This window comes from Antennarius striatus, chromosome 24 (genome assembly GCF_040054535.1).
Source record: "Antennarius striatus isolate MH-2024 chromosome 24, ASM4005453v1, whole genome shotgun sequence".
Taxonomy (NCBI): Eukaryota; Metazoa; Chordata; class Actinopteri; order Lophiiformes; family Antennariidae; genus Antennarius; species Antennarius striatus.
This window is the reverse complement of record NC_090799.1, coordinates 3,486,016-3,501,442: the sequence shown is the minus strand read 5'-3', so window position 1 is coordinate 3,501,442 and position 15,427 is coordinate 3,486,016. Positions and strand designations below refer to the sequence as shown.

The following is a 15,427-nucleotide window of genomic DNA, read 5'->3' as shown; positions in this document are numbered from 1 at the left end:
ATAAGCAGAAACACCACGTTAGATAGGCGTCATTTGACTAAAAGTTCACTCCTGTTAAACATATTCATTTTAGTTATTTGCTGTTAAAAGTGCAACTTAAAAAGAAAAGACATCAAACTATTATATTTGTGTTTTGGGAGTGTGCTAGTAAACAAGAGAAATAAAGCTAAATGGTGGACAGAAAGATGATAAATTGAGCCTATATAAAAGCCAACACTATTTTTTATAGACTAAGATATTTATTTGGTGTTATTTTCTCTAAGGTAAGATAATACCAAAATAAAATGAATGCAAAGCAAAGACATAAATGAAGGTAATCAAACACAAGTGGACTTTGACAGACCTGGATTACTGTTGTTGCTGGGTGTTGGAGGGGGAGGTCTGTGTCCAGACACAGACATAGATTCCAGTGCATGAAGAGTATTCATCACTGCGTCCTCCAGATTTCTCTCCCCTCCCCTGCTCCCCTCTCCCTCCTCATGTGTGGGAACAGCATCGATTAAAGATACTGGAATATCATCATTGTCACATGTGCTTAACGGCCTTCCCTCAGGCGCCGCGTCCTCGTCCGAACTGTCGCGAAAGCCCGGCGGAGGAGCGGCTATGGCGAGATTGAGCTTTTCCAGCAAAGTGTCGTCTTCTTCCTCGTCGACGCCATCGTCTCCCTCGGGAGGAGGCAGTGACGTCAGGTCGATGATGTCATCGGTGGAACCGGAGAGCGTGAGGAAAGTAGCTTTCCCGACTAACCCTCCTGGTTGATTGCCGGAGATTTCATCAACACCTCCTCTGTCGTCACCCACAGGCGTGCCACCCGTGGAGTCTTCTTCACAGGAAGCATCATCGTCATCCTCAGCATCGTCTGTGGTGTCACGATAGAATAAGTCCCGTAACAAAGGCTCCTCACCTCCTTCTTGTGTTATAATGTTACTATAGACGTGCGTCAGACCACTGAACTGAAACGGTACCCTCTCCTGTGACCGGAAGTCTGTGTTATTGTGCAAATACGGCGGTCTGTGCTCTGGTACCTCAGGGCTCTCCAACAATCTTTCATAGGCTATGTTCTTAGGTTTGTTCAAAGATGGGTTCCCCCCAAAAATAAAGGAAACTTTGGGGCTGCGAGGGGAATCTTGAGGTTTATGTCTGGTAGCAGGGGGAAGAGGAGGAGGCAATGGGCTTGTCCCTGCACCCAAGTCTGTGTCAGAATCTTGGCCTTCATGGAAATAAGGTGAGATGCTGTTTTCTCTTTGCCCGTTGTCCGGATAATCCTGGTTGTAAATCTCTTCCTGGCTGGGAGACGGTGCTTCATTGTTCTCCAGAGATGTGCTGTAGGGCCACTCCAGAACACGATCTTGACCTGCACACAGCAGCGACACAACGTCTTATCACTTCATGTGCTTTTATAATTCATACGGATTCATTTTTAATAGTGCTGCCTCTTCACTAGAGTTTTGAGTGCCCCTGCTTCAAAACTTATGCAGCAACTGAAACATAATTTTTTTAAGTCATTTAATCCAAAATGTGTCAGAAGTGTGTTCACTCAACTTCTCAAAGTATTTTTAAGTTTTTTATATGGAATGCTCTTTAAAGGACAAAGATCTAGCCATTAAAACTATAATGTAAAAAATATTAATGATAATCTTTAAAATTTTCATCTTTTTTCTGCAAATTTCTGCAATATTTTTTTTAACATTCCAGATCATCTGACCTTCAGAAATGAGTTTATTATATTTACACGACACAGGAATGGATGTAAATAGCTTTGAATGTGTGTGAGATTCCATTTTTAATCAATGAAGAGCAGAACTATCGCCTATGCCTTCATTAGTTCATTAGAACACACACATATGCTGCTTGTGGGCAGCTCCTCACCTCCAGCGCTGTTGCAGTGGGGCACGCTGAAGATGGATCTCCTCGCATCCACTAGGAGGCGATAGTAACCTGCTGTTATACAGGCCAGGTTCATCGCATCACTCGCCTCCATGATAAGCGTGATGGGCTGTGAAATAAAGAAGGTATGGAATGAAAGGAAGGTGCAAGGATGATAAAACTGGAATAAGGCGGAGGAGCAGCTGCCGCAAACATAAAAGCGTTTTACCCTGACATCCAGGACATGCAGCTCCAGTCGAACGTTGGTCTCATCCTCGGTGAGGATCTCGATGCGGTTGACATGACTGAAATCAGCCAATAGGGCCACAAGGTTGGTCCGGGTGTTGATGATGTGACTGATGCCATAACGTGGCCCCACTAACAGCATCACATCTGTCTGTTTTCCCCCTTGCTTTGGGTAATAAAAACACAAATCAGAAATACAAAACGTAATTCCCAACCACACACACACACACCCTCCAGATCGAGATATCTTACCAACAGTATACATTTGAACTCCCTCCCTCCGTAGAGTCTGAGTTCACTGAGGTACCTCAGGTAATGCACCTTCGCCTGCAAAGCAGTCATCTGCACAGAGAGAAAGGGAAAGGTTGAAATAGATCAGCAAGCATCTGAAAGGAAATCACTGCAACCTGAGCAAAGTGCGTTTGTCTTCTGGTGTCGGGACTCTCAGGCCATTTTGATCCAGACTGCTGATTTTCTATTAGATCTAATCAAATAATCAAATAATAACGTTGTTCTTCAGATGCTGGCCTCTGCAGCCATTTGAATGGGATTTTCAAAGTAGGGGCCTCAAATGGAAGTGTATTTTTTAGTGCAATCACTACCGTAAGATACGACGACACATTTTAAAATACTAATTCCTAATAATTCTTTGATTCAACAAAGAGCAGACTATTCTTATAACTGATTTTATATATATATATATATATATATATATATATATATATATATATATATATATAATTTTTTATTATTTTTTTTATTCAAGTCATTTAAAAAGCACAATATATACAGCGAGAACATTTTGAAACAAGCCCACGGTGCAATTCTGAAATATGTTACCTCACCATCTGTCCCAGAAACAAAAGGCTAATGGCTTGTCTGACCTTGCTGATTGGAAACCAGACATAATTTTATATCTATGAAACTCCTGCCGGCCTGTAATCACGGCCTTCGAACAGGCAGCCTCCTTCATCGAGGGATTTGTAAACCGTAATGAGAAAACTAATTTGGAGCGTCAACATTTTTTTGGATCTTTGGCGTTGCTCGACTGGCGTACCTCCTCAAGCCAGTCAAGTGAAGATCAGCTGCCGCCGTGAATGCAAATGGCGAGCCGGCACATCTGAGCGCTCCGGCTCGGAGGGAGGAGATCGATATGTCTCTGGTATGAATGACATTTGATAGACTTTGTGCACACATAGACAGATACATGAAGTTCCGGCGTGTTGAACGTGACCCACATTCTTTTCACCCACTACTTGGAGCTGTATTAGGTAGAAAGCATAAATAAACCCTGGTGATGACTTTAAAACAGCATTAATAATAAGGACAGTTCGACCGTTCTATATGTGCATGTTGGTTTTGTTCCAACTTCATACGGACACAGGTTCTGGAGCTGCTAATGATGCTTAATAACGCTTCACTGAATCACTAAGGCTCTGCCTATATTTAATGAAAAGGAGGTAATTAATTTAATTCATTACCTCCATCAAGGATGTTATTTTTTCACTGGCATCTTCTCATTTGTATATTTGTTTGTTAGTCAGTAGGATTGCAAAAAACACCCCTACCAGATAGATTTGAGTACTGGACATGCAGCAGGGGATAAAGCATAATTATTTTTCTAAAAAAAGGGAATTTTTTTTAAATTTTTTTATAAAGAATTATAATTCTATAATGTTATAGTAAGGTGAAACAAAGGTGGGACAGGTACCGAAGAAGAAGGATCTGCATTAATGGTGGATCCATGATTGTGTTTCCCATTTGGAATCAAATTTAATCATCAAATACTCAACAGATTTGAATGAAACACGTCAGCTGAGGTTAATAATTGGATTTTGGATTAGAGTGCAATCTAATTAAAAGGAACTAATGGACCTTGGCAGATAAACCTGTGTTTGTCTGTCGTTTCCTGACAATGTAGCAGACTTGAAAAAAAGCTCTTTATTGCGTTATGGAGATGTTTTAATTTGTGGTGACCGCTCATGTCGGGTTAATTATTTGAAAACAGAGACCCAGACAGCCAAGATTCACAGAACCAGAGGATTTATAAAAAGTGTAATGACCTCAAATTTTTTCCACTCCATATTTTTCTCATAAGAAAAAATGCAATAAAGACAGCAATAATAAAGTTTCTCTTGGTGCATTCCTACATCAGATTACTTCTTGGTGAATTCAACCTTTTAAAAATGGGTGTAAAATACTCTGATGATCTGATGCTCTTTTATAGCGTCAGAACGTACACAATCATCGTTGGTTTTCATGTTCCCCACTATGATATGCGTCTGAGACCTAAAGAACTCTGTACCTCAGCAGAGTTGCTGGCTTACCATATTCACTATGCAGTTTGTACCTTGTCCTTATGCTTATAATTCATTATGGGGGTGTGGGGGGTGGGGGTCTCTGGGACCGAAACAACACCCTTTTATTCGGTTTGACTCACTTGCCGCTGACCGTATTCTCAGGACAGATGAGAGTAAATCAGTTGACAACTTCAAAACTGTTGCGAGGGCTGAATTTGATTCGCTGTCCCGCTATATGCCAAATGTTACAGCGCAGACCACCAGCTGCCTGTATCAAAAAGCGCTTTCACAAAAGAGCTTAAAAAGTCCGACAGAATCTGGTTCAGAGGCTCCTGACTGCAACATGTGTGTGTGTGTGTGAATATGAACCACTTATTATGCACACAGTTGGATGATGGTTATTCAAATTAGCATTCGAGGTCTGGCGCAACAGAGGGTTGACAAGGGTGAGAACCTCTACAAGGTTAAACATGGCAGGGATGCTATTTTTGGATATTGCATCATGGAGAGGAAGTGTGTTTGTGCGCATGTATGCGCCTCAGAAGTTTATGAACAAAGGCAAAGGAAAGACAAAGAAATATGCTCACTTTCTTGCCTGGAGGCACGAGGTTCTGGTTGGTTTTGAGGATGTGTGTCAGAGCCTTCTTGATGTTTTTATCCTTCATGCTGGACAGCACAGTGGGAGGCAGGAAGAGAGGCAGACCCCACTCCTTTCTGTTGATGGGAGATTGGTTTCAGTATCGTTATCCAGGGGGAAGAAGCACTCCCACAAGACCAGAGTTAACTACTTTGTCACTAGGTATAATTTCAGTCGATGTTTACGGAACAGAATGCTGACTTGAAGAGGACTCTGCTTCCTCTAAGGTAACACATTTGCAATGTTTGGAAGCCGATGAAAGCGTACAAAGAACAACCATCTCAAAAAAATAAAAATTGGCAAGTCTTGACAGTGAGTCACAGCTTCACACATCTAATAATGGATTTGGATGCAGCACCAGTGACAGAACCTAAGGCCGATGGGTGTTTTGGGTCTTTAAACTTCTAGTACTTCCTGTCTTGTGTCGAGGAGGCATTGTTCCACAGCTTTACCCTCTAATCTCCAGATTCAGTTGGCTTTTGTTTTTTTGTGCACCTGAGATACTGTGGAAGCTCAAGGTTTAACACAGAGATTTTCCTACAAACCCCCATCTCCAACATTGATGGACCTGTTTCCTCCTGATGTTCTTGGGGAATTTGACTTGGACAGACTGACTTGAACAAAGAGGACGTTCCTTATTTAGGGATGTTGTCTCGAATTGCGCAAAAAGAACTGAACTGATTTCCATAAATCATTTTGGAGGGCTGGGGCCGTAAAGATCCAGAAATATATAAAATTGTTAGACCTTGGCAGAGATAAGAGTTTGAATGCCCGTCTTTTTAGATGCTGTTAAGTTCTCCTCTATTAATTTAAGTCAAAACAGTTTTTTTTCTTCTATTTGTGGAGGCGGAAAGAAATCATCTAAAATTCCTTGTTGTGAAAGTGGTTGATTTTTCATCATATGATTTGATTATTTACCCAGAAAAGTGGACTAATCAAAAGTTGCCTCCAACCACAGAGTGAAAATACGATTAAAATAATTAATCCTTAATCTGAAAATCCAATAAGAATGTTTGACAATCATGTTTACAGCGCTAACAACACACACAAATAATAACAAATTCATCTGTTCCCAAACTTACTGGATATATTTGAGAGAAACCTTTTGGCTCTGCTTAGTCGTCATGGTGAGGATGTACATCTGCAGAGCGGCCAGTCGCAACGCAGCATCGTACTTCAGTTCTGGCCCGAAACGTTCCAAGACAACATCGTTGCAACTCTAACGGAAAACAGGAAGCAAAGTTAAAATCAGAAACTGTTTGTTTGAGGGCGCTGGTGAAGGACATTTTTGTCCCTCCATCACAGAAGAACATCCCTGCTGAGCGGAAATAAGTTGAGACAACTTCAAAAGGATCCAGCTTCCAGTCCCCGATGAAGAACTCGGAAGCAAAGAATTGTGAACTCTGACAGGAACAGATGATTAACTTTTCTTCTTCCAGGCTGTTTTCACTCTGCTAATTATCAAAGGAATCCTATGATGAAGCAATTTATTATTTTAGCGAGCCGTACTTTACACAAGAGTGGCTCCAGTGGAGCACTTAATTTACAAATGAGATTTGGGTTTTGTTGTGTCTATCCAATTACCCAAAAGTTATTTCCAAACACCCGCGTAGATAAAACTCTCAAAAAGTTGACATTTAAGAATTTATTACTGAAGTTAATCTTCGGCTAATGTCGTTTTAAAGACTTCGGAAGGAGGTTTTGCCCCACCTGTACGTAGAGATATTCAAATGCCACGGCGTCTCGGCGGAGCAGCTCCACGGGGTCCCTGGGCACAAAGCTGACTCGAAAGAAACACTTCATCTTGTCAGAACCCGGCCTCTGGGTCACCTAGACGCAAAATCAGACAGAAGAAGAGAAAGAAAGACTTTATCAAACAGTGGCTTCACTAGAAGGAGTATTTGTTGGGAGTGAAACAAGAGTGAAAACGGAAATTATTTACAGGTAATGGAAGGTGTTGGGTTATATGGAGGGCTGGCATCTAAAACTTACGGAAGGTCAAACACAGTTATTAGTTGTATCTTCCAATTTTACAATTTTCAATGCTGCCCTGTAAAAAAGGAAATCCTGCATTCCGGATTTAACTCAAATAATAGTATGAATTATCAGCAAAAGCTCCTTGAAAATGAAAAAAAAAAAAGTGTCAAGCAGAAAAATGGCTTCAGTGGATGCTGTTATGACTAAGGCATTAAATCAATACCAACTGTATCATCTGAAACGTGTCTTAGAAGACTTTACTTTTGCATCTGAAATGTAATGAAATAGAAGACAAAAAGGAACACGAAACAGAAAACGCCTCAGAACCGACGGGAGTGCTTTTATATGTAACGCAAACCACCTTACACCCCAAAGACATGTTTGTGGAATGCAACAGCAGAAACCCAGATGAAAACAACCCCCCCCCCCCTTGGTGGTTCCATTTGATTCTATTTCTTATTCAAGACAAAACCTCAACGCCGGCATCGTCTTTTAAATATTGATTAATGTTTATAAATGATTTAGCACGTGTAGCGAGAGCGAGGGAGTGTGTTTTCTAATGCCAGGACTAGCAGCTCTTGTACACATTTCTCCAGGACTGACGCTCAGGTGTATCCTAATACAGTGTGTGTGTGTGTGTGTGTGTGTGTGTCTTATCAAGCGTGACAGCTCTTAAGCACTCATCTGCCGCTCAGTGAGCCAAGTGTGGCGCCTCACCTCTCTGGTGTGTGGTGTGAATATTAAAACTGTCCTCTTGTGATCCTGTAACCTCATTAGAATGTATCGGCCACTGTGGGTGAGTGTGTGTGCTTGTGCGTGTGTGTGTTTGGGCAATTTTGGGGGTACGTTCAAGCGTGTTAGAGAGAGGCTAGGTGAAATGCAAGCTGTCACCATCAGCCGTGATAAATGACAGTGGGTCGAAGGGCTGCCTGAATCCTGAGCGGGTGTGTGTGTGTGTTTATGAGTGTGTGTGTGTGTGTTTACAGGGTACAATGTGCATCAACCCTACAAGACCTACCTGAGAGAGCATCTCCTGTTCATGCAGGAGGAGCAGCCTACTCCCAGATCCCTCTGCCCTTTGCTCCAACATGAGGGAAAAGTGCTCGATGGCTTTGATGGACAGCTTCTCTTGCAGGGTCAAGATGACGTCCTGCAGTGAACACACCGCACACACACACACACACACACACACACCCACACACACACACACACACACGCACACATGTCAAAAAAACCGTCACCTGACAGTTATGACGCATACTTTGCTCGCTTTCGACTAAAGAACATTTACACTGACATGAAGCGAGGCCCAAACGCATTACTCAGACAGGGATTTTTTCTTTTTTATTTTTTTTGCAAGAAGGAAGGAAACAATCAATGTTTTTCTTTCCAAGAGAATATTTACTTTGTCTGTTCTCAGAGTTCTGCTCCTGCCGTTTTGGATCAACTTCGCAATGCTTCTATATTTTCCTCCCAGAAGCGGGACAACACAATCAATATATCTTTCACAGACATTCTATTCATACTTCTCCCAGTATGAACACACTGTTTTGAAATAATAATCAGTGGGGCTGCACAACAATTTCAGCCTAACATGAGAAATTGAACATTTCTGCAAATATGATGGGCAAGAAAACTAGTTTGGCAGCTTCTATTAGTGGCATTTGTGGATAACCTTCACTTTAACTGTTTACTTTAGCTGGCTAGCCTAGTAGCATAAGTTAAGATAGACAAATTCATAAGTTTAACATTAAGAATGATGAGTAAACTTTTAAACTTTTAAATTTTAAAGAAAATGCATGAACAACTCAAAGCCATAATTGCATATACTAATATAAAAATGGCCAATAATTCTCATGCAGGGTATTTTCAGCCGATCCATAAAGACTGTGGGTCTCAATTAACACCTGGATCAAAGGGTTAGAATTGAAAATAGCATTTTATTAATAAACATCAGACGAAAAGCCTTATTAAGATAACACTACAGAAGCTCTGTAATGACTCACTGGATCAAGACTGATAAAGATTCTACACGTCCAAAAAAAAAAAAAAAAAAAAAATATATATATATATATATATATATATATATATATATATATATATATATATATATATATATATAAAGGCGTTGTCCACCACCTCGACTGAATAAATAAGCTGCTCAAACAAATGGAATTCCAAAAGGGAATTTCATGGTCTGTGTGTTTGCTCAAAGACACCCTAATTTGAACTAAATGAATTTCTTATTTTTTAATTAGGAGTGCTGCAGGGAATATAAATTCTGATGAGTGTAATGGAAGTGTTCGGACTCCCAGGGCCACGTACCTTGATGGAGGTGCTGCTGTCGAAGCGAAAAGACTTGGTCTGCCCGTTCTCCAGGTAGACCTTCAGGACATTTGGCATGAACAGAAGAGAATTGTCCTTCACCGGATTCTGCAGAAGAGGAAGGCGGTTATTTTGTTCCGTTCATTTGTGGTCTCTTTAACTGAACACCTGAGGTTGAATACATGAGAGAAATTCGTAAAAAAGTCATTTTATAACACATTTTTGTGATTGTGTTACATCTGGCATTCGCTGCTTAGGTAGCAACCATCTGGCATTGCTTATATAAGTCATACATAAGCGTGTGTGTGTGTGTGTGTGTGAGTGTGTGTGTAGCAGAACTGACTGGAACCTGGCCGTTTATAATGACCTCCTCTGCAAAGCGCACTTTGACCGGATTGGACTTCAGCATGGCTTTTTTGGCCGCGCTGATGAACGCCGATTTGGGCGACTAAGAGGCAGACGTCCACGATGAGGAAGACAAGGGAGGGAGACAAAGAACGACAGATGGAGGAAGAGAACGGAAGAAGCATAAACAAACATGTAAAAAAAGATGTAACCAGTATGGTGATTAATCGAGCTTATAAGAATTGGACGTTTATATTCACGTAACACATGTCTAGACAATTCTGTTCTGGTACTGTTTTCACAAACACATTTGACATATGGATTCATTGAACTGAGCTCCAAATTGTTTTATGAAAGCAGATCTACTCACAGGATACGGTTGGACAACAGTCAACATGATGGATTCCTTACAGCTCCTGAAGTGAGGAGACAAAAAAATAAATAAATAAATCCCACAGTCAACAATATTGTCACAAGCCAGCAATAACAGCGGGCAAACAAAATTAGCTTGGCTGTGATGGAAGGCAAATATCTCTTACTAGAGTATTTTCTATGAACCAAAACGTGACTGAAGCAACAGTTAAATTTGTGTATCAGTTATTTTCTCTCATCTCTTCTTGAATATTTCCTTCAGTGATGACATCATGAGCGGACTTGCGTTAGCTGGGCGTGACGCAGACGCGTTTAAAGAATGACTGAGCGTGGAGCTGGATGTCTTGAGGGCTAACGTGTCTTTTTTTGAAATGAATTAAACGAGGCCTTCACATGACAGACGACCTTCGTCGAAGAAGATCCACCACCTTAAGCTGAACTAAACTAATACAATCCAGAGGTGTCGGTGTCCACCTGACGAGGTCGATGACTCTTTCTCGAGGAGCCGAACTGACGGGTTCATCGTTGATCATGATGATTTCATCGCCTGGCAGCAGCTTCCCTTCTGACGGACCACCTGCACACATGAAATACATAAAGAATCGAGCTGAGATAGAGCTTAGTGGGCAGTAAAACGTGTTTCAGTATACAGGGAACTTTTAAAAAGATGTAAACTGTTGGAACGCGTATGTCCGATGACACATCTAATAGGTGTGTGCATGAGAGAACTTGCAGCGTTCACAAATATGTAGCTTCCTTTGCTTTTGCCAAGGGCTCTGAATAGAATATTCATCAGTTCAGTTGTCTGCTCAGAATTCAGTGCTCATTGATTACTGCCATGCCTAATCACTATGTGCATCTATGCAGTCGCTGAGAGCTGACAGCTGATCGGAGTCTGTAAGCAGAGCTTTGGCAGTAATTTGGCAATCTGACAAATGATGTGATAGGGAGAAAACATTTTCTTTTGTCACATGGGATCGATATTTCTCACTTTTGCAGTCAGAACTTGGAAAAGCTGATTGTATGCTTTGGTTTTTTTCTAAAGAATCGTGAAACAATTGTTTTGCACTGATTTGACTTCCACAGCATGGATGATATACAACAATAAATAAAACTCCATCGCCTCTTGAGGCGCACAGGAAGTACAGTCGCCAGTTGTTCAATCACGAGTCGCTTCAAGTATCCTTGTGCAAGAACCTGAACCCCAATCAGCCTCCCAGCTTGCGCCAAAGGCGCCATAATGGTTGTCCAATACTCCTTCAAGACAAGTCAAGAGCTCCAGACAAAGTCAGGAAAGAGATGTTTGACATGTGGAACATGGTGTAAAATCGTTTAGTTAGATATTTTCTTGATGCCTTTCAGTTTCAGGAGATAGACTCTACGATTATGTGTATATACTCTGACAATCATATTTTCAGACACGACAAGAGGTGGAGAACAGAACACCTACCAGGCGTTACAGAGCGGACGACCACGGGTTTCTCACTGCCCGCCACAAAGCCAAAGCCCAGAACCGGGTCCCGTGTCATCTCCACCAGGCGGGGGGCAGGGGGGGCCCCGTCCTGGTGAACCTCCTCCAGGGAGCTGCTCTGGGACACTTGGCTGTAAAAGGAAAGAGAACAGTGTGACTCAGAGAACTTCAGTTAAGATTGAAAACAAAATACCAGAGGTCAACCCAGACTCTTAAATATGATGCTATACACATTTAAAACCCAATCATTACAGCACAAATAGGTTCTAGCTCTGAAAAATAACTTTAAACTTGAAATAAATTAGTTAAATATCTGATAAGAGACAAATAAATGAAAGTCTTGGCACAGGTTCTGTCATTAGCTTGACATCTCTTGCCTAAAAGAGACTTATTATGAAGACCACAGGTCCTTTATAAAATGATTTAGAACCAATTTACTTCTTAGATCCATATGAAATCTCCAGACTACTCCAAATTACACTGTACTGCTCATTTACTCATCATAAAGGATTTGCATAAATATTGATATGCCTAAGTGTTCTATAGAGAAAAAAATATAGGAAGAAATCTGATCCCTGCTTTGCTGCAGTTACTGTGTCTTGAAATTGATAGTGTTTTCCTGCAATAGAATTAGCTTTGTGAATAAAAACACAAGTGTAACACAAGCAGAGTTGCGTCAGGAAAGACATGCCCTACATATGTAACTCCTGTATGTAGTAGTTTTTGCGAGTCGGTACATCGCTAACATGCTTTCCCGTTCACGGCATGCACTATAGCGAATGACTTTCTACCTTAGCAATTCCCCTTTTTGAATTTTCTGCCGCATCTCATGTTGATTTCAGATGGTTTATCAATGCAAAGTGTGTGGAGCGATGTCTGGGTTCAAGCTGAGGGACCAAAACATAATGCTAACTCTTAGAGAATTGCAGAGGTCGACAACATTTACTGCAACTTTAATGTGGGTTAAAACTGGACGAATTTCATATTCTCCTTCTGTTTGCCCTACTGCATGTCACTCAGGGTGAGGGCATAACTAAAAGTGAAATGTGCTTTATTGCATCAAACCCTCCTAGCTGAACCTCAGATGTCTGACTCAACCAGGACAATGAGAATGCTGAGTGCTTGTTAATTAAGAGGTGATACAGGCTTTCAGTGAGGGGTAAGGGATTCTCTCTTTGTCTGTACCCCTCCTCCAACGTTTTGGAGCTTAAAAAGCTCCCTTGGCAGTTGTTTGCCTCTTCGATCCATACAGCGCAGCATATAAAACTCCTGGCTTGCCTGCTCCAACCTTCACATTGTCACAAATATATTTTTTTTTAATCTCCTGTATGAAATTTGGAAGGAGAACTGTGGTTGATGCATTTGAACGTCATCAAGATAGCGCAAAATTCCATGGACAGGTGGGCTCTGGTGATGAGAACATCACCTTTGACTCCTCACTCTTGTGCTTTCTGATTCACTCTCTCATTGTGACATTGATCCGTATTGTGCATATGGTGCAGAGATCTCAAGCTAAATCTGTTTGTAATGAAGCATGTTCCAATATGTGATGTGGGCTCATTTGTTTCGTCCAAGTCGTGGAGTTTAATCCAACTGGAGGGCAGACCTAGGATGTCAGGAGGTCAGGTGGAAGCTTAATCGGTCAAATTCTGGCGCAGATGCTCGTGATGGAGAAGTGAGAAGAAAATGCTTCAGCTGTTTTCTGTCTTATGAGTAGGTTTTGCTTGAAGTTTGCATAATTTCATAACCAAACCTCTTAAAAATTCTATTTACTGCCCTACAATAGTAAAATACATCCGTGTGAACATGATACATTAGTTCTTACATAACAAGTACCTAACTGAGCTGGCAGTATATACGTATGCATATAAGGAGGTCTTGTGATTAATTGAACAAATGTCCTATGATATTACCAGGAAACCCATTTTTTTCCATCCATAATAATAAAGAATTAGAACAATATTGGATCCATTTATTCATAATGTAAATTTAGGTCCATTATCTTGTCATTTCCTAAATGATCACTTAATGAAACGTATGTATCAAAGCACGAAAGACATCTCGGTTGTGGATGGCAGGAGGCCAGCGATCAGTCTGTTCCATAGAGTCATCCTTCAGGTGAAGGGATGGAGCCGTGTGGCAATTATCACACAGGGGGCCTGAAATAACCTTAATGAATGTACAGCAATGCACTCTGGGACAAATTGCGCTCTGCCTTTGACCTGTCATCGCTGATCTTTTTGGGTTTTCTATCTAACTATTAATCCACTTTTCAGACAATACGTCCAACTACACTCTTGCTTCAATTCAATGGTGTGTTTGTGTACATCCCCCAAACATCCTGCACACACTGGGTTGCATGCTTCGCTTACTTGGTGAGGCAGTCCCGTCCGTCTCTGCTGCTGTTCATGCTGTCCCAGCTGTATGGAGGCCCCTGTAGTCCAGTCCAAGAGCCCGGGCCAGGAGGCGGCCAGCCCGACATTTTATTCTTATGGCTGAAAAATAAAAGATGGGAAAAATCAGCTTCTTAACATCTCAAATTACCAAAAATATGAATTGATTGTATAGGCAGGCAATGCAAGCAAGGTGATTTAATGTCGGAGAACCAAATGCGCCAACAGTTGCGGCATCAACCTACTTGAAGAGTTTCTTCATTTTGACACACGAATCAAAGATTAATTAATCAACCCTTTCCTTCTCAGAATATATCCCTCTCAGTACAATTAGTGTGAGTTCCTATCTCATCGTGTCTCAGTGTGAGAAAACACTGCTTGGCGCAATCATCCGCTGTCAGATAGCGGCACTTAAGATCTGTAGATTGGCCATCGGTGGGTGAGGGCATGGGCAGGGATGCGGGGGTTGTTCTGCGTAATTCTATGCAAAAAAGGGAGGGTAAGCATCAATCTGACAGCTGACTTGGTTATTAGGAATTACACAATATCACTGAGGAAAATGGAAATGGGAGAGAGACATAATGAGGAGATGTGAGCATAGCTTATAGAATAACAGAGTTCATCCTCTAAATTCAAGCCTCAACATCTAACATGCTACAAATCACACCAGGGCGTATCCACAGCTAGATAATCAAGGGAGTGAAATGCACCTCCACTCCACTTTTTCATATTTATTTATTTTTGAGGACACTTCCTCTCACAGGCATAAACCATAGGAGGAGTTAATTGTCTTGACCCTAATTCTGTAATAGCAAACTGATGCATAGCTGAGGTGACAACGGAGCGATGAATGGGGCCACAATTCAGTATACATATATTTTGTGTGTTTTACATCAGAGAGACAACATTTTCATCTCTCAGGGTCAAGGACCGGTCAATTAATTCACTTGCTGACGCAAATTCTTAAAAACGGGAGACATACTAGATGAGGACGTCATCGCCATAAGAATCCAACCGTTCGATTCCCATTTTGTGCCGTCGATCCATCAGTGAGTCATGTCATATCTTGCCGTGTTGCCAAAGAAAGAAAATTGTCCTTCGATTGATGTAACAAGCTCCACTGGAGAAGAGTGAAGCTGCTGGCGAATGTGTCAGACGCTCTCAGTCATCCTGCAAAGCACTTGTCATGCACTTTAAAACCAGCAAAAACAGCTGACATTCATGTCTTGCTTAGGAGTGATAGATCCATCTCAACACTCCCGGGGTTCTTGAGTTAAACTCCTGCCGATCCTGTTGCAATCGAAAGATTCCAAGAGATGTTTGTGCTCCTGTTGATCGTCAGTCATTCGAAGGACAAATAGATCCACCGCCCCTTCAGAATACCAATGAGAGCCTCTTGAGCCGAAAATACACCGAAGCCGTGGCGTTAAAGGCTGAGCACATCTCCAGTATGCGTCTGGACATTCATCTGTGTTTGTCATTGTGCTGCTGCTGC

At 41.5% G+C, this 15,427-nt stretch overlaps 1 protein-coding gene across 1 annotated transcript in view; it reads right to left on the bottom strand.

Moving 5' to 3' along the window:
• The window catches only part of LOC137591428 (FERM and PDZ domain-containing protein 4-like), a 45,847-nt gene that overhangs the window by 4,375 nt on the left and 26,045 nt on the right, over window positions 1-15,427 (bottom strand). The window contains exons 2-15 of the mRNA XM_068309408.1: window positions 13,912-14,034; window positions 11,519-11,670; window positions 10,543-10,645; window positions 10,067-10,112; window positions 9,695-9,799; window positions 9,352-9,459; window positions 8,045-8,176; window positions 6,760-6,879; window positions 6,132-6,268; window positions 5,000-5,126; window positions 2,365-2,454; window positions 2,096-2,278; window positions 1,870-1,996; window positions 344-1,354 (exon numbers count right to left, since the gene is read on the bottom strand). Of these exons, the coding sequence (XP_068165509.1) occupies window positions 344-1,354; window positions 1,870-1,996; window positions 2,096-2,278; window positions 2,365-2,454; window positions 5,000-5,126; window positions 6,132-6,268; window positions 6,760-6,879; window positions 8,045-8,176; window positions 9,352-9,459; window positions 9,695-9,799; window positions 10,067-10,112; window positions 10,543-10,645; window positions 11,519-11,670; window positions 13,912-14,034 (2,564 nt within the window). The remainder of the gene's footprint in view (window positions 1-343; window positions 1,355-1,869; window positions 1,997-2,095; window positions 2,279-2,364; window positions 2,455-4,999; window positions 5,127-6,131; window positions 6,269-6,759; window positions 6,880-8,044; window positions 8,177-9,351; window positions 9,460-9,694; window positions 9,800-10,066; window positions 10,113-10,542; window positions 10,646-11,518; window positions 11,671-13,911; window positions 14,035-15,427) is intronic.